We start from the raw sequence: 26610 nt of genomic DNA on the forward strand, positions 1-26610 counted from the left end.
TTGATGTTTTAAATATGATTTAGATTTTTTTGCAGGTTGCTCAAGTATTTTTGTGCATCTTTGATTGAATGTTTTGGTTTTGTACTGGTGCCCAGAGGCAATTATTGTGAAAGGTTCAGTTTTACAAAAAGAAATAATAAACAAGAGAGTGCTTAAAGCAGGAGATGTGGTTTGTTTTTTGTTTTTGTTTTTCTGGGCTGAGGTGAAATAGGACAAATCAAATCCCCACCTTTTCCTTGGTTACCCGTGTAACCCTGTCATCTCAAGGACAGCAGTAGGAGGCAAAATGATGTCATGGAAACACCACTGAATTTAGGGAAGTCATTTAATCTCTCTAAGCCATAATCTCCTCATCTGAAAAATAAGGAGAAAAAGTACTTATATCATCTTCCTCCTAAGGTTGTTGCAAAAATCATACTTGCAAAGATTAAAGCACAATGTAATCCTGAGACATATTTCTTTAACACGCTGACCCCACAACAGTGCCCTGCATAGGCACACCAACAAATGTCATTTGACAATGAAAAAACCCTCACAGTTTTGATGACCTCTGTATGCACTAAACCAGGGGACAGAGAGGACCTATCTCTAGGATTTCACTGATATAGGGAATAAGGAGACAGATGCTAGTTTTACATTGTTCTTGCCTTCGTTATCAGTAAACATATCATAAAGAAAGAAAGGCATCACCATAAGTGATGCACTATATTTTGATATGGACAGATACTTGTGTGAGAATACATGCACTTAGGCATGTATGCGTATTATATGTATACATGTATGTTTATTTTGTGTATACATGTGCACTTATGTGTATATGTGAATATATGTGTGTATTATATGGATGTGTATGCATATTGTAGAGATTCACACGTGTGTTGTGTGTGTGTGTGTGTGTGTGTGTGTGTATCCACATAAGGACAGGACCTGTGATTTCATTGATTTCATGAACTATCTGGTGAGGAAACTTTCTCATCCGCTGCACTTTGACAATGTCTCTTCAACTTATAACCTTAGAGTGTTGCCTGAAGTCAACATGTTGACTATTTGCCAGATATTACAAGCACTGAGAAGATAAGGAGAAACAAAAAGAAAGATAATCTCTCCCTTCAAGGAACTTACATTCTATTGGGTAAAGATAATATATCAAAGAAAGATGAAAAGATAAATGGGATAAGGGGAAGAAAGCATCTCCATGTTGAAGGAAGTCTGGAGTAGATCATGGAGAGGATTGAAGCCTTGGCTGGCCTGGGCACTTTACTTATTCCTTAAAAATAGTGGATCTGAGAGGAACTGACCAATCGGAAGGAGCAGTTTGGGCAGTGGAAAGAACTTCCAGGGAGAGAAGGCTAGGGGCAGAGGGGAGTTCTAGGGTGAGAAGACTGCTGTGGTGTAATGAAGAAAGTCTATAGACTCAGGTGTGGAACCCAGAGATGAATGAAGACATTGCTGGCCTGGGCACTTTCTTTAAAATGTGAATTCTGAAAGGAACTTTCCAGTTCCAACTTGCTATTGCTATAATCCCAAAAGAAGGGTAAATATTTACTGGGTAAATATTCTATATAAGAGGTTCCTACCATTGGGGTTTGGGAACTTGGGGTTTTTTTTAAAATATATTTTTGATAACTATATTTCAATGTATCCAATTTCCTTTTATAATTTTCTGTATTTAAAAATGGTATCCAGATAAAAGGTCCATAAGCTTCACCTGACTGTCAAAATGAGAAGTCAATAAAATAAAAAGTTTAAGAATATCTACCTACACACTTTTTTGAAAACCTATTTGTTTTATTTTTAACTTATGAAATAAAACAAGCATTTCCATAACAAAGTAGGATAAAAAAGGTTTCATGTGAAACTGCAAATCTATTATGTATAAGTTGCTATTCCTTTTAAATATATAATAGTGTAACAACAACGTTGCTACTTGCCACTACTATGGCTGTGTAAGACCAACAACAACAGCACACAGGAGGGCTACTAGCACAGATTCTTTGATCTGCTTTTCTAAGGAAAGAAACTTCAAGGGGTTTACAATCTTACTTTAATTAAACATACATATATCATTCACCTAGTTCAAGGGAAAAAGTCAGCACCCTGAACTTCAAAGTGAATACAAACAGAGAAAATATAAACAGAGCAAATGACGCAAATCAACAGACAGGCTTCTAGCTGTCTGACCAAAGCTATACATACATAGTTACCAGAGAGAGAAGCAGCAGCATCTGGGTTTTCAATGCTGGGAGGCTCCTTAATGGCTACCCAGAATCTCCACACCAACACTCTTCCAATGAGTGAGCCCCCCCAAAAATGCTAGCCTCAGAGTATATATACAATTCTTCAAGGACAGAGCACTTCACACCTCTCAAGGGTTTTACACCTCTTGAAGGTTTCACACCTCTCATGACCTAACTAGAAAAAGGGTTTGGGCCTTCCTACAAACAAAGGCAAGAATCAGTCAAAGACACTTGATTGCTGTAATGCTGAGAAGCACTCCAAAACAAAAGACAACAAAAGTCCCATTTTGCTTGGCATTACATTCTACCACTTGAGGATCCTAGGTCTTACAATCTAAATGGCCATGGATCCTGGAACGAATAGAGGCACTATACTTTGCAATCCCATCACATAATAACTTATTAGTAAGGTGACCACATTGTCTTAAATAAAACATCATTCAGTATATCTTATAGCATTTCTCAGAATACCCATACAGTGTATATCATTGTTTGATAAACTAAACCATAACATTCAAAACAATATCCTTAAGTAAAACATCATTCAGTAGCATTCCCCAAAATACTTGTTTACACAAGCAGGGCATCCCAGGCCATGGTCTTCCCTAGGACAACATATCATCCTTAAGGGGTGGCAGAAAATACAAGCACCATCCACCCCTAGGTGACAGCAAGTTACAATCTCCTCAGTCAATGTGAAGCATCCAAGTAAAGTAGTTACCAGAGAGAGAAGCAACAACATCTGGGTTTACAATGCCGGGGGGGCTCCTTAATGGCAACCCAGAATCTCCACACCAACACTCCTCCAATGAGTGAGCCCCCAAACAAAATGCTAACTTCAGAGTATATATACACTTCTTCAAGGACAGAGTGCTTCACATCTCTTGATGACTTCACACCTCTTGAGGGCTTCACACTTTTTGAGAGTTTCACACTTCTCATGACCTAACTAACAAAAGGGTGTGGGCCTTCCTACCAACAAAGGCAAGACCCAGTCAAAGGCACTTGATTGCCTTAGTGCTAAGAAGCCCTCCAAAACAAAAGACAACAAAAGTCCCACTTTGCTTGCCATTACAAATAGTTACCATGTAAATTTATTTTTTTTCCTTTTTTTCTTCCTTCTCCCTTCCTACCCCAAAGATGGCTACTATTAGACACAAATACATACACATAGTATGTATGGATGTATGGATGGATGCATATATATGTAAATCCAATCTAGACATACTTCTATTTATCTATTCTTTCTCTCAATGCAGATAGTGTCTTCCTTCAAATGTCCTTTTGTAGTTAATTTGGGTATTTATCATAGTCCAAATGACATAGCTGTTCAATGTTGTTCTTAAAACAAGTTTCTGTATGCAATATTCTCTCGGTTCTGCTCATTTCTCTCTTCATTATTTCATGCAAATTTATCCATGTTTGGAGATGCTCTATTTTATTGCCACCCAATAGTGGGAATGGAAGGAAGCCAATCTGAGAGCTCTCTGATGCCAACAGTATGAAAATAGTTTTTCAGTAGATTAATGATATAACAATAATTCAGTCTAGAGTCTAAATATTTTCTCTCCCCATGACTGCTGTTGACTGTAGCCCCCTAAAAAACCTCAACCTATCCTACAAGTGATCATCTGGCTGGCAGCCCTTGCCTGCCCTTCCCCCGCCTTTTTTTTATTAAAGAAGATATTGCAGAAAGTAAGATGGATTAGGTCCCAAGAGGCTCAGACAGAAACTTTTTATGAGTTAACTGAAGGGTTATTTATATTCTCTACATTAGAATGGGAAACTTTTTAGGAAACTGCATGAAAGTAGTCTGGGTAGAGGCAGGTTTGACTATAACCTTTAATAGCCACGGCATGTCACCGCATTGTGAGGATAAACCTTATTCTCTGGGGATTTACCTGGATGAAAACAATCAGGCAACTGTACAAACACTAAAAACACCTGCACATCCCAACAATTTAACAGTGCCAGCACCAAATAGTTCTTCTCATTCATCTCAAAGAATGTTCCCAGCTAATCCTCTCTTGGGGACATAGATAAGCATTCTGAAGCTAATACATGCTTAACATAAATTTAAAATAATGCAGAAAAGGGATTTTAGAGCAGACTACAGTATTTACTTAATTTTGGATTCCTCATCTCATTTCAGAGTTTTCATTGTTGAAAAGAAAATATTTTCATATAATTGTTCTGCAGAGGCCAGTAACCCCAGCACTACATACTACAGTGGGTTGCACTGCCCCCTCACACCAAGCCCCCAACTTGCATACCCCCTTCAGGTAACAACTTCCAAAAACCAGATGCTAAAAGCAATGGAAGACATTCCAGTAAAGCACCTGGCTCTTTGGCATGGAGCTCCTATGGCTGTGTAGGTACTTGCTCTCAGGTAATTTGCTAAAAGTTGCATCCATTATAAAAGGTCAGTTTCTTTGCAACTTTCTCTGACTCATTTTAAAAGTTTAGAATTGTCATGTGACTTTATTAAAGTGAAAGCTAATTCTTTCTTCCTCTTTCTGTATGAGGTATATGTGCATATAAACACATACACAAATGTTAAATAAACATTATCTTTATTTACACAGCTGTCTTAATCCATGACCACTAAATATTCATCCATGACATTATTTTCTTAATTACTTTTGCCTCTTTTTTACTAGTCCTTAGAGTATGCATTTCACTCTTACCAAAACTTATGCTCGGTACTGCTTATCTGGCTTCTCATCAAACATCAACACAATAACTAAATTTCTTGTGGCCATGCACTCATTATTTTGGTTCAGAGTTCAGAAATTCCTTCTTTGTTTATAACTTTCCTCCTGAGGTTTTTTAGGTCTTCTTAATGGGAATGAGTCAATTATTGATATCTATAGGGGCCATATTTCCCTATCTCATTAAATGGACCCAAACTGCTATGCCATATGAAATACATACATACATACATACACATATACATATATGTGTGTATGTGTGTACACTTATATATATTTTTCTCAATCAGGCATTTATTTTGTCTACCTCCTACCTTCCCCTTCCCCCTCCTCATTTAAAAAAAATACTTTGTAACAGTCAAGCAAAACAAATTCCCACATTGGCCATTCTCAAAAATGTGTCTTATTCTGCATCATCTGATAAGCAAGTTCATTATAGCTTTGAATAAAGTCATTATACATAGGGGGATAAGCAATCAAGGGCTTAAGCAGCTTACCAAAGGTCATATAACAGGTAAATGACAGAGCTGGAGATTTGAATCCAAGTCTTACTATTTTATGTTCAGCACTATTCCAGTAGAATGTGTCATGGTGCCTTTATTAATCTGTACCCATAATTTCTTGCCAGGATTAATTTCTGAATGAAACAATCTGTGGAGTAATTTGTAGGCCCAGTACATAGCACAGTCATGTTATTTAACCTTAGGGGGAAGGGGAAGGACATGAGCATTTATTGAGCACCTACTCTGTGCCAGGCATCACGCTAAGTGCTTTAGAAATATTATCTTAATCTTGCTCAGCAATCTTTTATTCTTTTCTCATCCGATTATCATCTTTTTTTTTCTTATAGTAATTGTTGCAAACTTTTCCCACTCTTTCCAAAACTCAAACCTCTGTCGCTCTCATCACATCTTGCTTTTTATTTCTTGCCATTGGGGAAACGTGAGTTCTCTCAATTCCCCAAGCCCACACCTCACAACTTTTTACTTATGCTATCCATTGTCACTTTCATCTAGGGGAGAGTAGAAGAGAGACTGTATGAAGAGAGATCAGTTAAAAGTCTTCCTTTTCTTTTTTTCTTAATTTTAAACAAGAAGTTTATTTAAACAAGATGTTTGACTTGAAGGGAAAACTATCTAGGATCAATTTCTTTATAGTAATTTGAGAGACAGAGATTGCCCTACATGTAACAGCTACGTACAAAAATGTTATAAAATAGTCATTGGTTTTACAATGATAAAAGAAAAACATTGAAATTATCCAATCAAACAAGGTATGCAAGGATTTTTTGTGGGTTTCTTTTTGTTGTTGTTAAACAGTGAGAGCAAAATAACTTACTGGAATATAAAGATAAAAGTTGAATGAGCATGCCACTAATGGAGAAAAGGGATATTTTCACAGAACCAGTTTGTTTTTTCCCCTCCCCATCTCCATTTGATGTTGATCAAAACATACCATCAGCCATTTAGTTTAAAAAAAATATCCATTATGGCCATGCACATACACCAGTTACTTTATGTACAATAAAGGAATGGGGTAAGGGAATCAAAGAAGAGAGAAAACTATACTGCAGGAGTCAGGATGTGGATGAAACAAATCTTGGTTTTCTAATTGTGAATGTATTGTTTTCCTTGGGAGCACACTTCTGAAGAGTTGTGGATTCTTTTCGGTAAGGGCCTGCTGTCTGCTGCTGGAATACATCAATTGTATCTTCATCCTCCATTTCCAACTGTGCATGTGTGTCTGTTTCATTGATTGGTTGCCCATCAAATCGGAATCTGATCTGCCTCATTGACAAACCCTGTCGTTCACAATAGGCTTTCATTAGTATACTACGTGGTGTGTGCCTCTTAATCTTAAATTGCACCACCGAACCATCTGGCCCTGCCATCTTCAAATTAATGTGGTCGTTGTTTTCAGTCTTGACACCTTCCTTCGGCTTTTCATCGGCCATGGCGAGTCCGGGGGTCTCCTCATTCTTGGCTTACCAAAAGAGGCACCAGGATGGTCCGCTCCAAGGGAACGGGGGTGGGGTGGGGAGAAGCAGCAGCGGCAGGAGGAGGAGGAGGAGGAGAAGGCAGAGGAGGAGGAAGATGATGGTGGTGATGATGATGGTGAGGAAAAGGTGGAGAAGAAAAAGGCGGAGGAGGAGAAGAAGGAGGAGGAGGAGAAGGAGGAGGAGACAGCAGCAGTGGAGGTACTGACTGAGGCTTCCTTTCTAACGCTAACCTCCCTAACCTATGACCATGATCTAGTTCCTTCCTGTGTTCTCTAGAACCTTGAATTGAAAAATTATCTTTGTTCTTTTCTCTTCGGTCTTTTTTTTCTACTGGCTACTCCCCTTCTACCTACAAACATACTCAGGTCTCTTCCACTAAAAAAAAAAAAGACAGACAGACAGATAGATAGGTAGGTAGGTAGATAAATGACAAGATTGGATCTCTTGCTTTCTCCCTCAGCTATCATTCTATGCCCTGCTTCTCTTTCTGGTCATTCTCATCGTAAGAGTACTTACTGTTCATCACCTCTCCTTCACAATCATCAAGTAATATTTTTTTGTTGCCTTTCAATATAATTTTTGTTCCTACTACTCCATTGAAACCATTATTCAAGTCAATAATAGCTTCCTAACTTCCATATTCAAATGTCTTTTTCCAGTCTTGACAGTCATTTGACACTGTTACTGCCTCCCTTCTCCTCAATTCTCCCTCTTGATACCTTCTTTTTCTTTAGTTTCTGTTTCAAAGCTTTTTCATTATTTCTTCCTCCCTATCTTGATGACTCATTCTCAGACTTCTCTTTGTCTTCTCCTAGTCCTCTGGCTTTTTATTCTCAATTTTCCTCTTCTTCTTCTCATCCCAATGTAAAGGTATCCGCCAGTGTTTTTTCTTTGTTCCTTTTCTGTTCTATATCTGCACTTACTCTATACTACTCATTGAACCCGAGAATTGGATGGAATCTCAGGAGCTAGCCAGCCCAATCCACACCTGAAACCAATTCTCATTGCAAAGTATCCAGTAAGTGGTTATCGAGTCTTTGCTTAAAGACCTCCAAGAAGGGAGAGGGCATCAACTACCTTTCAAAGCAGTCTTTTCCACATTAGGAATGTGCTAATTACTTGGAATTTTTTTCTTTCCTTCAAACCTAAATTCACCTCTTTGCAACTTGTACCCAGTGGTACTAGTTCTTCCCTATGGAGACAAACAAGTCTAACCCCCTTTTCACAAGATAGCCTCTCAAACATTTGAAGACAGCTGTCATGCCACTTCTCCTCCACCCTTTGCTCCTTCCCCCTAGTCTTCCCTTCTCCAGGCTAAACATTCCCATTTCCTTCAAATGTTCTTTAGATGTCATGAACTCAAGGGCTTTCATCATTCTCTTTGGCCTCATCTGTACACTCTCCAACTTATTAATATCCATCCTAAAGTGCGATGTTGAGAACTGAACAAAGTATTCTGAATTAGGTCTGATCAGGGCCTATCACCTTTTTTAGTCATAATGATAGTCCTATCACCCCTTTCCCCCCCTCAATTCTATATTCAAAGTCTAGGCTATGACAAGATGAACTTGAGGTTCTAATACAAGGAGAAAATTTTGAACTTATAGGAAGTGGATGAAATTATCATCAAGGCAAATTAAGAAATTCTTAACTGCTTGATTTTTGGTCATAAGAGCTCTATCAGATGCTTGGATAGTTAAAATCCTGATCACTAATAGATCATGTTTCTGTGCCAAGTTGGTGGTCTGCTCATTCAACTAATTTATTTCCTCTTTCTCTCTAGGTGGTATGTAGGTTAATCCAATGACAAAATTCTTCTATTTCTTCATCCGCTGATCTTCATTAAGATGCTCTCTACCATGTTGTGTTCTTCTAGTTAGTAGATTTCCTCACATACACAATGTTACCCTGCCTTTTATCTATACTTTCCTTTGACTATGCTGTGCCCATCCAGAACCATATGTTGATCATAGGTCTCACCCCATATATTCTGAGTGACAACTATAAGGTCATTTTTGTCTCCTTGCGTTAGATTCTCTGGTTCATCTTTCTTGCTGCCTATGGGTTATATTGCTGGCTAAGATTGTAGCTCTTGCAAAATTCTGAATATTGTATCTTAATTACCATTATTCTTCTGAAATTGCAGTTATTCCCTGTGGTTGCTTGGTCAATATGGAACTTTATCCTTTCCTTATGCCTTTTCATGCCCGTATCTCAGAACTCTATGGAGGTAAATTTCAAATCTATTTCTTCAGCCTTAACCTCTCTCCTGAGCCTTTACACATATACAGCTGCCTGGTAGAATCTCCATCTTGATATCCCACTGGATCTTCAAACTCAGTATATCCCAAACTCCTGAAATCTATATCTTCTTTTGACTTTTCTTTCTGTTAAAGGCACCACCATTCTCCTAGGTATCTAGATAGGAAATGTCTGTATTATTTTTTAATCCTTATACCTTACTTTCTACACACACATTTCCAAATCCTCTCAACTCTACCTGGAGCAGTATTTTGGATGTAAGACTTATTTTCCATTGAGTTCACTCAACTTCTGTCACAAAAGTAATTCAGACATAGCTCTCCTTCCTGTCAGCATCTCTACATTCTCCCTGTTTCTCCTGCCGCATCCCTCTTGCACTATTGTCAGATTAATTTTCTTGATGGATATTTCTCATCTCTATATCATTATTATGCTTATAAATGTCCAAAGAGGGGGAAGAGCCAAGATGGCAGCTTGAAACCAGGGACTCGCATAAGCTCTCCCCCAAATCCCTCCAAACACCTGTAAAAGATGACTCTAAATGAATTCTAGAGCTACAGTAACCACTAAGTAACAGAGGATAACAAGTCTCCAGCCTAAGACAGCCTGGATGGTCACTGGGAAGGATCTATCGCAACATACTAGGAGCAGAGCACAGCCCAGTGCGGGCCGTGCCAAGACAGACCAGGCCAGGAGTACGCCAGGCGGTGCAGGCTTCAGGGTCCTGAATCCCTGAGCTCTGGCAGTTACCAGACTTCTCAACCCACAAACGCCAAAGGCAGTGGAACAGGTCAGTGGGAAAACTTCTGGATCTGGGTGAGAGAAGTACATGGTCCAGCCCCAGCCCTGGAGGCAGAGGGCAGTAGCAGCAGGAAGCTTCAGCAGCTGCTTCCAGAAGTCCAGTGGCAGCTGCTTCTGGAGCCCTTGGCCCACACAGTGGAAGGAATCAAGCAGCAGATCAGAGCAGGAATGCAGGGAGCACTTTGCTAGTGTGGAGGCAGGGTTCTCTTGCTTGCCCTGCTTGGATCTGGGTCAAGTTCCTGGTAGGTAATTCTTGGGGGAGGAGGAGCACTGGTGTGCCAGAGGTTGCAGTGACTGTGGAGAGGGAGTCCTCCTGGTAGTTACAAGGCAGAAAGGAATGCTTGTACTCATAGACCAGAGCACAAGCCAGGAGGGGAGCATCATACCACCTCAGAATAGAAGTAGCTCTGAAAACAGTAGTGCAAAACCCCTGAAGCTTGGGACAAAGCACTCTCCACTCTGAGAGCAGTCATACCCCGACAAAAAGCTCAAAAGTAATTGGCTGGGAAAATGAGCAAGAAGTTCAAAAGGTCTCAGACTATAGAATCTTTTTTTGGGGTAACAAATAAGATCAAAATGTACAGCCAGAAGAAGCCAACAAAGTCAAAGATCCTACATCAAAAGCCTCCAAGAAAAATATGAATTGGTCTCAGGCCATGGAAGAGCTCAAAAAGGATTTGGAAAAGTAAGTAAGAGAAGTACAGGAAAAATTGGGAAGGGAAATGAGAGTGATGCAAGAAATTTATGAAAAACAAGTTCACAACTTGCCAAAGGAGACCCAAAAAATACTGAAAAAAATAACCTTAAAAAATAGACTAACTCAAATGGCAAAAGAACTCCAAAAAGCCAATGAGGAGAAGAATGACTTAAAAGGCAAGATTAACCAAATGGAAAAGGAGGTCCGAAAGACCACTGAAGAAAATACTGCCTTAAAAATTAGAATGGAGCAAGTGGAAGCTAGTGACTTTATGAGAAATCAAGATATTATAAAACAGAATCAAAAGAATGAAAAAATGGAAGACAATGTGGAATATCCCATTGAAAACACCACTGACCCAGAGACTAGATCCAGGAGAGATAAAGATTATTGGACTACCTGAAAGCCATGATCAAAAAAAGAGCTTAGATATCATCTTTCAAGAAGTTGTCAAGGAAAACTGCCCTGATATTCTAGAACCAGAGGGCAAAATAGAAATTGAAAGAATCCATCAGTCACCTCTTGAAAAAGATTCCAAAAAGGAAACTCCTAGGAATATTGTAGCTAAATGTCAGAGTTCCCAGGTCAAGGAGAAAATATTGCATCAGCCAGAAAGAAACAATTTGAGTATTGTGAAAACACAATCAGGATAACATAAGATCTAGCAGCTATTATATTAAGGGATCAAAGTGCTTGGAATATGATATTCCAGAGGTCAAAGGAGCTAAGATTAAAACCAAGAATCACCTACCCAGCAAAACTGAGTATAATACTCCAGGGCAAAATATGGATTTTCAATAAAATAGAGAACTTTCAAGCATTTTTGATGAAAAGACCAGAGCTGAATAGAAAATTTGCCTTTCAAATACAAGAATCAAGAGAAGCATGAAAAGGTAAACAGGAAAGAGAAATCATAACGGATTTACAAAAGCTGAACTGTTTTGTTTACATTCCTACATGGAAAGATGATATTTGTAACTCATGAGATCTTTCTCAGTATTAGGGTGGTTGAAAGGAATATACATACATACATACATACATACATATATATATATATATATATATAATGTGTGTATATATATATATATATAGACAGAGGGCACAGGGTGAGTTGAATGTGAAGGGTTGATATCTAAAAAATAAAATTAAGGGGTGAGAGAGGAATATATGGGGAGAAGGAGAAAGGGAGAAATAGAATGGGGTAAATTATTTCACATAAAAGTGGCAAGAAAAAGCAGTTATAATGGAAGGGAAGAAGGGGCAGGTGAAAGGGAATGAGTGAATCTTGCTCTCATTGAATTTGACTTCAGGAGGGAATAACATACACACTCAATTGGGTATCTTACCCTACAGGAAAGTAGGGGGGAAGGGAATAAGAGGGGGGGATGATAGAAGGGAGGGCAGATTGGGGGAGGAGGTAGTCAAAAGCAAACACTTTTGAAAAGGGACAGGGTCAAGGGAGAAAATTGAATAAAGGGGGACAGGATAGGATGGAGGGAAATATAGTTAGTCTTTCACAACATGACTATTATAGTAGTGTTTTGTATAATGATACATGAGTGGCCTATATTGAATTGTTTGCCTTCTCAAAGAGGGTGGGTGGGGAGGGAAGAAGGGAGAGAATTTAGAATTCAAAGTTCTAAAAATAAATATTCAAAAAAAGTTGTTTTTACATGCAGTTGGGAAATAAGATATACAGGCAATGGAGTATAGAATTTTATCTTGCCCTACAAGAAAGTAAGGAGAAAAGGGATAAGGGGGGTAGAGTGGGCTGATATAACGGAGGGTAGATTGGGGAAAGGGGCAATTAGAATATATGCAATCTTGGGGATGGGGAGGGTAGAAAATTTGTAATTCAAAATCTTGTGGAAATCAGTGTTGAAAACTAAAAATATTAAATAATGAAAAAATGTTCAAAGAGTATCTATTTTCCCTGGATATAAAGTCTATATTCTTTAACCTGACATTCAAGGCCCTCACAAAACTTGTTTTTAAGTTACATTATTTGGTGCCATCTGCCTCTATATTCCAACCAGATTGGACTATTCTCTATTTACAGATACATCCAGAATTCTCCCATCTCCATGCTTTTTCTCATGGTATTACTTGTATTTGAAATGTCTTCCATCCATCTTTACTGTTAAAATCCTCTTCATCTTCAAAACCTATTCCAAATGCCTTCTCAAACCTCCCAGTTGAAAATTATTTGTCCAAACTGGAATTACTAAAAGAAAAGGATGCTCAAAAGATGAATTTTTATCTCCAACTCCATAACTTACCTAAGCTATTGACCTTTCCTAGATACAATTAAACTTGTGGGAAGTGACTAAAAAGAAGCAAAGCCTCTGTTGCAGAGCTTTAAAGAATATCTGGTCCAGCCTTTCAGAGGCACAGAGAGGTAAAGTTATTGTCCAAGCTCACACCAATAGCAAGTGGTAGAGCTGAGCCTGGATCCCTGGTCTTCTGATTCCACTTCTAGAGTTCTTTCCACTGTGTCATGCTACCCATGGAGCCTGGCTAAATTTTATATTTTTGTGTATTCAGCACTCTCTTGCCATATTGCTAGCAAATTCTTCCAATTTACCTCCTTTGTCCCCTTCATATGATTACAGAAATGATTGGGAGTGGGTGGTATAATCAGATGGCATGAATTTCAAAAGAGAGGTATAGAAACAAAAGAGTAGGGTAGACCTAAGATCGAAAGTTGGAGCAAAGACCTGGAAGTGACCTGGAGCAAGGATTATGCTAATTTCTTTTTCTTGAACCTGTGTTTCCCTGGGCATGAGATAAGGCATAGCAAATATCAGAGAGAGAATAGTAAAGGATATATATATGAGGAAGACATTAAGAATGAAGGAAATGATGAAAAACAGCTCTCCAGGACATTGTCCAATCTCCCTCAATGATTTTTGCACCTGGCTTAAAGTCATTTCATTGTCTTGGATATTACAATTTTAACACTGATTAAGACTTCTAACACACTAGCCTCAGTTCCTCAACCTGAGGACCTCCATCTTTAGTCTGAGAACTTCTGTAGATCTCCATCTTTAGTTTACCTTAGCCATTCACAGCATTGCTAATTCCTTGTTTTCCCATTACTTGTAAATGCTATAAGATTCTGTTTGTCCTCATCATGAAAGGTTCCACAATTTCTACCTCTGTATTTCTATCTCCATGTCCAACACTTTCATTCTGGTTTCATTTCCTCTCTAAGTAATCTTTTACTTATGGCTATCTATTTAATAAACCAATCTCTCTCTCTCTCTCTCTCTCTCTCTCTCTCTCTCTCTCTCTCTCTCTCTCTCTCTCTCTCTGTCTCCCTCCTCTCTCTCCTGTTCTTCTCCTTTTCTTTGGCTTACAAACTTCTTAAGTGTCCTCCATTCTTATTTTTTTTCTCTCAACCCCCTATCTCCTCAAGCCATCATTCTATTTCTATCCTTTTCACTACAAAGCTAATAGAAAGAGGAATATAGGATTAACATACTATCCACTTACTTTCCTCTCCAGGTTGCTCTTTGTATTTTCTCTACCATGTCCCAGAAAAGTTTTCATCCTAGAAGCTCACTCCAGTCCTAGAAATTCATACACTGAAAGTACTCTCTGCCCCTGATACCTTTCCCTCAGATTGGATGGGGCCAGCAGTGTGCTGGTCACAAATTGCTCTGAAAAGAAAGGTACCTATGACACACATTTAAATTTAATCTGAATTATTAACATTTTCTCTATCACTTTAAGTCTAGAAATCAACAAAACAGTAAATTAGACCCTGATTTGTGGCATTTGAAGATTTCCAAGGTGTAAATACTTAGTGCTGAACATCTAACTATAATCCAAGTGGATTTGAGCTGGCTACAGCCCATCTCTAGAAAACTCTTTCTTTCTGCTTACATTTATATTCCCATAAATTAGTACAGTACTTGGCACACAATAAGTGCTTAATAAATGCTTGTTTCCTGATTACTCATTGACTCACTTCTCTCAGAACCTTAGATTGGAAAGAGCACCAGAGTAGCTATTCTACAATGTACCAAAGAATTCCTTCTACAACATATCCCTTCCCTGCCCAAAGGTCTTCTGTGACTTCTGTTGTCAATAACAGGGGTTCTTAATCTTTTTAAAAATTTATCTTAAGCAATCAATAGTCTTTAACTGTGATATCTACATTTTCAACATTGCATCTACAACCCTGGAGAATAGAGATGTGACTGGCTAATTTTGAAAGGTTTTGCCTTGAACAAAATGAACTGAGAAATGGTATTTTGATTCTCTGTTTCTTCCTGTACTAGATGACCTCTCCTTTCTGTCCTATTTCATTGTGTTTTAGCTTTTCTCCATCACACAATAGCTCGGGGTAGCTTAGTAAGCTAAGAAGTCAGTTCAGGGTTAAGCTGTTGTTGCTTGACAGAGCAGACATAAGTAATGTGATATGAATGTTATGTGTCTATGACATGGTCATATGGTTTGAGCAAAAAGGACTGGGGACATGTCATATCAATCACCTCTCACTCCTGGATGTTTGGGAGTGCTAAGGCTGACCCAAGTAGATGCTGATAGCAGACAAACTGTTCTATCATGCTCCTTGTTGGATCTAGCAATCAATGTGTATTCCAGTGGTATGGAGTGAGGTAATCAAAGTATACAAGAGCTTTCTATGAACTGCAAAGTTATCTTAGTTGTTTTTAAGAGTAACAAAGAAAGAACAATCTTGGCAAACCTAACATACTGCTCCCATAAAGTGAACATTAGCTGAGAACAATTAAGTGAATAATGCTGTCATGGGCTCTCTCAGACAGAGGATTTCAGTGTACCAATGGGAGATAGACACGGGCAATTCTCAGTTATATAGGTACATATGTATGCTGAAAATTCAATTCGAAGGCCATTAATTAAACACTAAACCACCGTGATAGCCTAAAGACCAAAATAAAAGTTATCCTTGCCTTCAAGTAACTAAATTTCTGCTGGGGTGGTTATTGTCCAACAGCTAACATTCAATAACTAACATTTGTATAGTACCTACTATGTTCCAGGCACTGTATTGACTTTTACAACTATTATTTCATTTGTACCTCACAGCCACCCTGGGAGGTAGGTATTATTATCATCCCCATTTTACAGATGAGGAGACTGAGGCACATAAAGGTTAAGTGACTTAGCCAGCATCACACAGCTAGTAAGTGTTTGAGACCAGATTTAAACTCAGGTCTTCCTGACTCCAGATCTTGCCACAGGTGCATCATTCAGCATAAATGAAAATAGGAACGTATTTGATTTTTTATCATGCCACTTGCTCTATGTAACTTTTTATCCTCAAAGTGAAAAGTTGCATGGAGAAAGATGCATATGCACGTAAATATATAATTTATATAAAAATTATATGTAAATGTATGTGTAATCTATTGAAGCTTCAAACTCCACTAAGATTTTTGAGACACTCCATATAGAGATAGAGATAGAGATACACACATGTAGACATATACAGAGGTAGATGTTTATGTTTGCTTTGGAATAATTTTATAATTCTGTTTCAATATGACAATTTCTGTTATGAATAATGGGAATCTAGCCTAGAACAAAACAAAGAAGCCCCAAGCTAACCTCTGTGCTCCTCTTTACCCAAAGCTTTAACGAAGTCATCATTGCATTGATACAAAAAGTCTCTTCACCAGTACAGATCCGCACCCCTTCCCACTTTGTCAACATGTACAATCCATGTTAGGTTTTTAGCAAGTACAGAATCTCTGTCAGCTTGACTCGACCTAGCAACAACAACAACAGTCCCTTCTACGATATCACTAGAGGGTGGTTATCCAGCCTCTGCTAGAATACGTTCAATGAGAAGAATCTACTGACTCTCGAGGTAGCCCATTTTACTTTCTACATTCTAACTCCAATTGTTAGGAAGTTTTTATTTTTATGAAACCTAAATTTGCCTCTTGGTAGCTTAACTTCCAACCATTGTTCCCATGTCTGCCTCTGAGATTAAGCAGTAAAAAAAATCTAATCTTTTCCTATATGAAAAGACTTTCAGATATTTAAAGAGCTATCACATTTTCCACGTCTTCCTTCCCTTCTTTAGGGAAGGTGTATGTGATATAAATCATATATGCTTTCCTTCAACTTATGATTGTATGAAATGGACTATTTTTCTCACCATCTTGAAAATACAAAATAGTTTCAAAATCTTCAAATGTTTTATTTCTCCTTCTTGCTTCACAAGATCATGTGTCGATGTCTTCCCTTTTTTCCCAGATCCTTTTGCCCCTGACTCAGTTTCTATCTCTTTTCTCCACTATTTTGTCCTTTTACTTCCTTTCTTTTACTGTTATTTCTTCCATCTCTCTTTCTATGTAGACAGTTCTATTACTTACCCATAAGTAGTGTATACATTTCCTTATTGCAGGGTATAAGACTAAAATCTATCAGGTTCCCGCCCCACCTGCCTATCAGATCTAATGTATACCCTGAGATGATAGGACTCACCATGCCCTGCCCTTGGCACAGGTTGTGCAATAAGTGATACCTGAATAAGTTTACTAAAGTTTACTAGCGTCATTTCAAGTTGTTAATTTTACTTAAAGAATCTAATCCTAGGCTCAAGTTCATTAACACAAAACTCTTCTCATAGGTAGAGAATGCTTACTCAATGTTCTGTTTCTGTGTGTGGGACAGAAGCAGCTAAAAGTTTGGGAGAAGAGACAATCTTCTGCTGATTTCCCGCTTCAAGAGAGGTGACAAGCGGTTCCATTTTCTTCAGGGAAAAGTTGCTGACAGGAGAAAAAGTTTCCATGAAGAAGACAGGTAGCATTTCTATAAAATTAATATTTTATTGATTTTAAAGTATTTGCCATTTTTCTTATTTAAAATATTCTCTTGATAATGGTGGAACCTGATGATTTATGGGTATTCTTGATGCATTTTTTTGCATAATATTTGGCTTTTCTCCAAACTGTGCTATCAGGTTTTCAGTTTCATATTGTTTGGGTATACCATAATTTTCATATTTTCCCTAAATTCTCAAATGTAATTTTCTCTGTGGCACATACTGAAAATAAGTCAAAGCAGGGCTAAGTGATATTTTTATTTGAAATAATGAAAAATAAAGTATGTCTGCGATTTCTCAAATATGATGTTTGTAGCTATATGTTTTATGGAATGGGGCAACTATATGAAAGAAGAAGCTATTTTTCTTCTCTCTGAGACTTCTTTATTACCAGAAAAACCTACCATTTTCTATCTTGTGAAGTCCTCTCATTAAGAATCCTTCATTGAGGAAAAAAGGCTACGATTTTAGGAGGTCTGTCCAGATGAGTAGATCCAAAAGGTGATACAGTCCTATCTCATTTCTATCTGAGTAATAAACATCAAAATTTGTGAATAAGAACAAAAAAATAAGCAAATGTGTTTTGATAACGTGGATAGCAAGACATATCTTTGCAAATTTTATATACATTTCTATCCATTAAATCTACCAGCCAACAAGTCTTTGTGTGTGGAGGGGGAGGGGTTAGTTTTTTTTTTGTTTTCTGTTTTATATTCCTCTAGGCAAAAACAAATTTCTTACCTGTGGTCAACCTTCTACTCTAGCCAATCATATTTTTATTATACCATAAAGAATTCTCAGCAAGACATTTTGAGAATGTGAAATCTTGCTATGTCCACTCTTACATGTAAGTAGTATAACATAGCTAGACAATGTGTAGATATTTAAAATGCATAGAATAAAATCCAGTTCTAAAAGCTCTCTTCTAATAAGTTGCCTCCTACACATATGGTAAAATCATAAAAGTTCTGTGATAGATGCGACTAGAGAGACTTTGTGTAATATCCTAGTAAATACTGATATGCAAAACAAGAGGACACATACAGGATTCCCTGTTCAGCTTTCTGAATACTACTGGAATACTACTAAATTGTGTCTCATGTTCAGTTCAACTCCTCTTGTCCTATCTGTCTCTGGTGGTGTATATCATACTACTTCTGCGAGGCAAATCTTTATTAGTGAAATATTCTTGCCTACTGATGTATGTCAGGTGTCTTTCAGTTGTCCATTGGATCACATGGAATCTTGAGATTACTTTTTCATGGAATTAGACTAGAATTTAGTTTTTTTCATCCTGGATACAAAAACAGGGCACTGAAAAAATTGTAATAATTCAGAGAAATCCATAGAATTAAGTTTAGAGAGTGGGTTAGCTATTTCCACTGTAAAAAACAAAGTGGAGGAAAAATGTGCATTGTTCAGATGTATTCATTTCATCCAGACAATATAGAGTCAAGTTAATCCGGTATTGCTACCAGTATTGCTGTTGCTACAGCCATATCTTGAATAGTTGCCACAAGTATATAATGAACTGAGCCCAGAATTTAGTATTAGAAGGAGATTAGATTTTTGAGAAATTAGACATTTGAGAAATTGGTCTTTAATAATCCCAAGCCACTCACTACTACTACTACTACTACTACTACTACTACTACTACACACACACACACACACACACATCCGCACTACCACCACTACCACCACCAAAAACCTTTCATTTAATTTTGATATTATCTCAGGTATATCACAGGATTTGAAACACAGCATTCTCAGTCGGTTCAAGATTTCACATAATGCAATGGGCAACTGGAAATACCTATGACACACTTGAGTAGGCAAGAACATTTTAGTTAAAATGATTTGGTTCACAGAAGTAGTATAATATACCTCATGAAAGACATGGAGGACAAGAGGAGTTGGATTGATTGTATAGAGGTGAGACACAATAAATGGCCCAAGTATCACATTCACATTCCCAAGATATTAAAAAAATCAGAAGAAGCTAGCTTATAGTAATCATAATAACCAGCATTTGTGTAGTGCTTTAAACAAAGCCCTTTATCTCATTTTTCTTACAACAATCTTAGAATATAGGTGTTGTAATTGTCCCCATAATAATAGATGAGGAAATTGAGACTGAGTTTAAGGGATTTGCTCAGAGTTATACAGCTAGTAAGCATCTGAGGTGTGGTTTGAACTCAGGTCTCCCTAACTTCAGGTGAAGAGTTTTATCCATTAGGCTACCTAGCTGCCTCCTATGAATGACTTGCTAACTCAAAGAGAGAACTACACAAAGACATGGAAGGGGTATAATCTTCAGTGGTGAAAGAAATACTCATATTAATGAAATCATGGTTCCATATCTGTTTCTGTCTTTAAATCTAGTGCTCCATGTAATTTTAGTTCAGTCACTTCTCTGTGGAATTTTTGTCTTTTAATATGTAAATGTTTGGGCACATATATGTACATACACATGTGAATGCACGTATACATACAAACATGAGTATGTTTTTTCAACATGGTACCTATATATTCTTACTAATTGTAGCTTTGGTAAGTTACTATGAAATGTTTTTATATGCTCTGAGTTTTAACAATAGAAAACATGCTGTTAACAGCATTAATTCAATAAACTATGTAGCTTGGGGAACTAGGTATAACAGTCTAAAGATAATGTTCAAGGAAGATATACTAAGACCATACTAGGATTATATAATTTAAAGCAGAAAAAGACCTTAAAGATCATATAATTCAACCCCCTCTGTTTTACAGACAAGGAAACTGAGATATCACTTGGTTAATTGACTTGTCCAAAGACAAGTGGCTATCAAGCAGCAAAACTAGAATACAAATATAAGTCCTCAACTGAAAGCCTAGTGTTTTTCCCACTGTAGAACATTTCTTTGCAGAAGGACCCATGCTAGTTTCTAGAGATACAAAATGGTGGGAAAACACATATCCCCTGTTATATCAAGATTACATTAACTGGATGATGTGTCATGGACAAGGCTGATTCGTGATCAAATAATATTTACTTGGCACCACCCATGCTTATATTTGCCTTTGAAGTACTATTATCTGAAAAGGATTAAATAAAGGCAAGATAGAAGACTGGACCCACTGCCAGCCCCCTCTTCCGCCTCCCCTTTTGGAGGCAAAAAATTGGATAAGTTATTTCAGCCTTACTACATTTATAATCAAGGGCTGAAAGATAGGACAGGAGGACTCAAGTACCTCTCTCTCTCTCTCTCCCTCTGTCTGTCTCTCTGTCTCTGTCTCTGTCTCTGTCTCTGTCTCTCTCTCATCTGTGTTTGTGACATTCAAAGATTCAAAAGATAGTACATGGGTATTTTGAGAGGAGGGCTATGCAAATTAATTACATTCTATGTTGCTGGGTTTGTCCTAGGGGTTAGAGCTGGGGAAGAGAAAAAGGTATGTGGCAAAACGAGGAGTCAGGGCTCTGTAACACATCTTAGATTCTTTCCTAGGAGTGCAGGTGGGGTGGGAAGGATGAATTCATGTGAATAAACAGCTTTCAGAACCACATGTGACCTAGTCTGGTTATCTTCACAATGTTCATAACAGTCACTGCCCTGAAGGAGTTTACAATCTAATAGAAGCAAAAGAATTGTTCACAAATAACAGTAAAACAAGTTGGAATATTTTTGTGTTCAGAAGAGGTCAAACAGATTCTCAGGAGAGAGATTCAGTGCCTTGTATATAGTAACTGTAAGGTCCTTCCCACAGATACGATGCATGCTATTACTGCATGTTAAAGAGGGAACCGAATCTCGGGGTGAGTGACAGTTTAACTGTCAACTGGAGCCTGTTAATTGCCATGGCTGAGGAGAGACTGTGTGAGGTACAGAGAGAAAAGATTAAGGAGAACTTTCCTGGAGGACTAAGGGAGTTAACGATCATCTTTTAGAAAGGCTGAAAAGACATTTCCTGAGAGGTGAGTTTAACTCTTATGCTGTGGTAAAGGTGTCCTAAGGAGAATTCTTGAGAGACTTTGTCATCTTGGGAGAGCCGAATGGCAGGACTGTAATTGCAGAGATGAAGAGAAGTTGCAATTAATGGTTTGAGGTGATTGGCCCATGATCTTTCTTACTATGATACGTTGTTGATATATTTAAATATGCCTTTGCAGTGTTTGTTACACTTAATAAATCAGACAGCTAGTAATATTGTCTATTTTAGCCTATGAGACTAGGGGATCTGGAATAGAGAAAAATGAACAGAATTTATGGGGAAAAGAGGATTTTTTTAGTTTATTGTATAAACTAAATTAAGGAGTCAGAGCTAATCAATTAAATATTAAGAAAGATCACACATCTATTAATTATGAGGTTAGATGAGAGTATGCCCCTTGATTGCCTTGGAATCCATGACAAAAATTAATAAAGAAATGAGTAAATAGCAGTTAAAAAGAAGGAGGATTATTCCACCTAGGCTACATGTGAGTATAGTCTCCTCTAAAAATCTGCTACAATTGGTACCAAAATGGTTGTTGAATTAAAATCAATTAAGAGTGGGAAGAATGTCAATCATTTCCAGATGGAAGAATAAAAGGAAGCTTCACAGATGAAGGACCTAAGCTAGGCCTTGAAAAAATAGAAAGATTTTATCCAACAGGGATACAAAGTAAAAATTTTACAAAAATCTGTTTTTGTATGTATTACTAGCACCAGAACACCTTTCAGAAGACAGAGGATAATAAATAATTTTCAAGTACTTAATCTATCTGCTATTATATGGAAAAAGGGTCTTTCCCCTTCTATAAGGATAGTTTCTAGCTAATTGAATTTTATTTCATCAAGCAACAATTTAAAATATATGTGTGAGTATGTGTGCATGTGTTAATGTTTGCATGTGTATATACATACCATATATATATATGGTGTGTATATACGTACGCACACATGTGTGTATATAAAACCAGTTGGGATGTAAACTTTCTTAAAAGAATATTCTGATAAGATTTGACTATTTATTATGGACATAGGATCACATTATTAACATTATTATACTCTGCTTAAAAACAGTGATTCTCTTAGGGCTGTTATAATGTTCCCAGCAGTATTGCTCCTTTACTAAATGGCCCCTAACTGATATCCTTTCTTAGTTCCTCCTTTTGCATCTGCTTTTAATAGTTTTCTTGTCTCCATTACTGTAATTTCTTTCTGCTCTGAGTGCCTGTCTTTATTAGTATGGCTTTGCGCCATTATACATAGATAGGTATACTGACACACATGTTTATATACATATAACTATACTATTATTATTATTATTGTTACTTCTATTTTGTTTTGGACTGGAAATCCTGTTAAGTAAGCGTGTTAGAATCCCATCTGTCAGAAGAGCAAAGGCTCTGACTGAAGGTCTTAGGGATCCTACTATAACTAAATTGTATGGATCTGAGTGCATGAAACTTGTGCCACTTGTCATGATTGCTCAAAGACCTCTTTTGTTCAATTCCTCATCCTTTGTCATTTTCAAGGTGTTTGAAATTGTAAGTGAATTCTGATCATTGAAGTGCTTTGGCGGGGTAGGAGACATGAAAAAGCATTTATACAGCACCTACTATGTGCCAGGTATTATGCTAAGTGCTTTAAAAATATTACCACATTTGATCCTCACAACAACCGTTAAGTGTTATTATTCTCATTTTGAATGCAGATTGAGGCACACTACATATGCGCCTTTTTTCTTCTCTTTTGTCTTTGTTTTTGGGTTTTTTTTTTGGTTCTGTCTCTTCTTTCTCATGATTCATTCCATTGGTCATAATTCTTCTCCACAACTTGACTAGTGTATAAATTAATTCAATGCGAAGTTATACATGGTAGTTATATGAGATTCCATGCTGTCTTGGGGAGGGAGGGGAGAAAATCTGGAAATCAAAATTATGTAGAACCGTGTTTGGTAAACTAAAAATAAAAAAAATATTAAAAAAAATATTCTCATTTTGTAATTAAAGAAACTGAAGCCAGTATCCCAAACAGATCATAAAAAAGGGAAAAGGATCCATATGTACAAAAATATTTATAGCAGGTCTTTTTATCATGGCAAAGATTTGGAAATTGAGGGGATCGATTGGAGAATGTCTGAACAAGTTGTAGTATAGGAGTGTAATGGAATGCTATTGTTCTGTAAGAAATGATGAGCAAGCAGATTTCAGAAAAACCTGGAAAGACTTACATGAACTCATTCTGAGTGAAGTGAGCAGAACCAGGAGAACATTGTACACAGTAATAGTAACATTTTGTGATGACCAAATTTGCTAGACTTAGCTCTTCTCAGAAATTCGAAGATAGTTCCAAAATACTCACGATGGAAAACACTATCCACATCGAGAGAAAGAACTATGGAGTCTGAATACAGATCGAAGCAGACTATTTTCTTTTGGGATTTTGTGTTTTTTTGTTTTTCCTTTCCTGTGGTTTTTCACTTTTGTTCTGATTCTTCTTTCACAACATGACTAATGTGGAAATATGTTTAATATGATTGTACATGTAAAGCCTGTATCAGATTGCATGCCATCTCGGGAAAGGGTGAGGAGAGGGAGAGGGGAAAATTTAGAACTCAAAATCTTATGAAAGTGAATCTTGGAAACAAAAAATAAATAAATAAAACAGATCCCCCCCCCCCCAAATATAAAGAGACTGAGCCAAACAGAGGTTAAATGACTTGCCCAGGGGCATACAGCTAGTAAGTATGTGAGGCCAGATTTGAGTTCAAGTCTTCCTGACTCAAGGTCCACCTCAGCCTTTTAACCATTTTGTCACCTAGCTGACTCTATTATTGCATATATTACTCTCCCATTCTCTCTCTCTCTCTCTCTCTCTCTCTCTCTCTCTCTCTCTCTCTCTATGTGTATGTGTGTGTCTGCCTGTCTGTCTCTCTGTCTCTGTCTTTCTCTTTGTCTGTTTCTGTCTCTTTCTCCCTCTCTCTCTCTCTCTCTCTCTCTCTCTCTCTCTGTTTCTCTCTCTCTCTCTCTCTCTCTTTCTCTGTGTGTCTCTATCTGTGTCTCTCTCTTTCTGTGTCTTTCTGTCTCCGTTTGTCTATCTGTCTCTCCTTCATTCTCTCTCAATCTATTAACTTGCCACCTACTGCCATGCCTGTCTTTCTATCCTTAAAATCACCCTCAATAGACCCTACCATCCTCACAAGCTGTTGTCCTACAATAGTATACACCTTTTTCCTTTCTCACCCAAACTCTTTGAACAAACTGTTTCATTGATTTTACGTGCCCTCTAATCATTTTCTTGCAAATGTTCTGCAATCTTTTTGCCATCCTCATCAGAAGCATATTTTTCCTGTTCTTATTTTGATCAGATAGGACTTCAAGTCATAACAAGTGTGTAGGAGCTTACAGATGTGAGCTACCTGCTAGATTAGTACTTTCTATGAAAATGATAGATTTTGCAGTGAACATTTTTTCAATGATTAAGTGTGTGTATACACACACACACACACACACACACACACGCGCGCGCGCATACACTCATATACACAGAGCATGACTACAAGTTTTCAAAGAGCAGGAGATGGGAAATGACCAAACAATCCAAGAACACTTTCCTATTGAAGGACCCTGGAGCAAATAATTTAAGAATTTGCCTTAAAGGGACAGGTACGTGTGTGCTCTCTCTGAGTTTTCTTTTGGGATCCTGTTTTGGTGTTTCACACTTGGTCTCTGTCATGTTAAACCTTGCATCATATTTATCTGTAAACATATTATAGTCACCTTTGAGGTCAGAGAATATGTAATTTATTTTAGGTTTTTTTTTTTCAATCAGCAAAATTCTGTCTTCTTCTCCTCCTGCTCTCCAACCCTCCTACTCCCACTCTCCACCCCTGGCCACCAATGAAATAGAAAGAAATAGAAAGAAAACAAAACACCTGTTATCAACTTGCATGGTCAAAGAAAACAAATACCTACATTAGTCATGCCTCCAAAATGTGACGATCTGAATTCTGAGTGCCTTCACCTCTGTAAATCATGAAGTGTCTAGTCTCTTTCATTATGAGTGCTCTGGAATGTAATTGGTCATTGTGCTGATCACTCATAATTCAAAATAGTTTCAAAATAGTTTGTTTTTATAATGTTATCATTGCATGAATTATTCTCTTTGTTTTGTTACTTCACTCTGCAGTAGTTCATAAAAGTGCATCAGTTCATAAAACTTTTCCTATAATTTATGAATTCTGTTCCATTTATATAACAAAACATGGTTAACCAATCCTCAATTTATGGACACCCCCATTTGTCCACACACACACACACACACACACACACACACACACACGTTGCTATAAATATTTTTGAACATTCTTAGAGTTTGTATTTCTTAGGACTAATCTTTTCCTTAATCTACTCTCCTTCTTATTTTCCCTACTCCCCTCTCTTTTTTCCCTCCTATTTGCCTATGAAATAGTGAAACACATATCTGTTTTTCCTTTTTTTTCTGTTTTTTAACCAGTTCCAATTAGAATGATGTTCAAGTGTCAGCTGCTCTTCCTCCTCTTTCCTCCTTTGCTTGTACTCCCTCTTGTATACCCTAATTACCTGAGATAATTTTCTCCATTCGTCTTCTCTTTCTCCACCCAATGTTCTTCTAAGATCATCAGGACATAATAGAACCAGACCCATGCCCTCCATCTAATTAAGCTTCCTCTATGACCCTTGAGGATGACAGTGTTCTGAGGGAATGCATGTTATCGCCTCCCACATGGTGATTAGTTCAATTTTACTGTTTATATTTCTCTTCACTTCTGTGTTTGTATTCCAAAGTTTCTTTGCTGCTCTGGTCTATTCATCAAGACTGCTTGAAAATCTTCTAGTTCATTAAAAAGTCTGTTTTCCTTTCATAAGAGAATATTTAATTTTGTTAGATTTTTCTTGGTTACAAATCCATATCCTTTTTTATTCATATATATGTGTGTACATATATAGTATTATACAATATTATGTATATCTATTCCTTCTCAAATATCATATTCCAAGCTCTTAGATCCTTTATGGCGGTAGTAGTTAATTGTGTATGATACTGACTGGGAATCCTTGGTACTTGAATTGT

General features: G+C 37.4%; 1 protein-coding gene across 1 annotated transcript; it reads right to left on the reverse strand.

The window, feature by feature from the left end:
- Nucleotides 1-6524: 6524 nt before the first annotated feature.
- On the reverse strand, nucleotides 6525-6902 carry LOC118835006 (small ubiquitin-related modifier 2-like). The gene has a single exon (XM_036742421.1). It carries the CDS (start codon nucleotides 6900-6902, stop codon nucleotides 6525-6527), a length of 378 nt encoding a protein of 125 aa, XP_036598316.1.
- Nucleotides 6903-26610: the final 19708 nt, after the last annotated feature.

Source organism: Trichosurus vulpecula, chromosome 1, assembly GCF_011100635.1.
Source record: "Trichosurus vulpecula isolate mTriVul1 chromosome 1, mTriVul1.pri, whole genome shotgun sequence".
NCBI lineage: Eukaryota > Metazoa > Chordata > Mammalia > Diprotodontia > Phalangeridae > Trichosurus > Trichosurus vulpecula.

Coding starts and splice junctions, on each gene's coding strand:
- LOC118835006 (XM_036742421.1), bottom strand. CDS start 6,902: ATGGCCGATGAAAAGCCGAAGGAAGGTGTCAAGACTGAAAACAACGAC.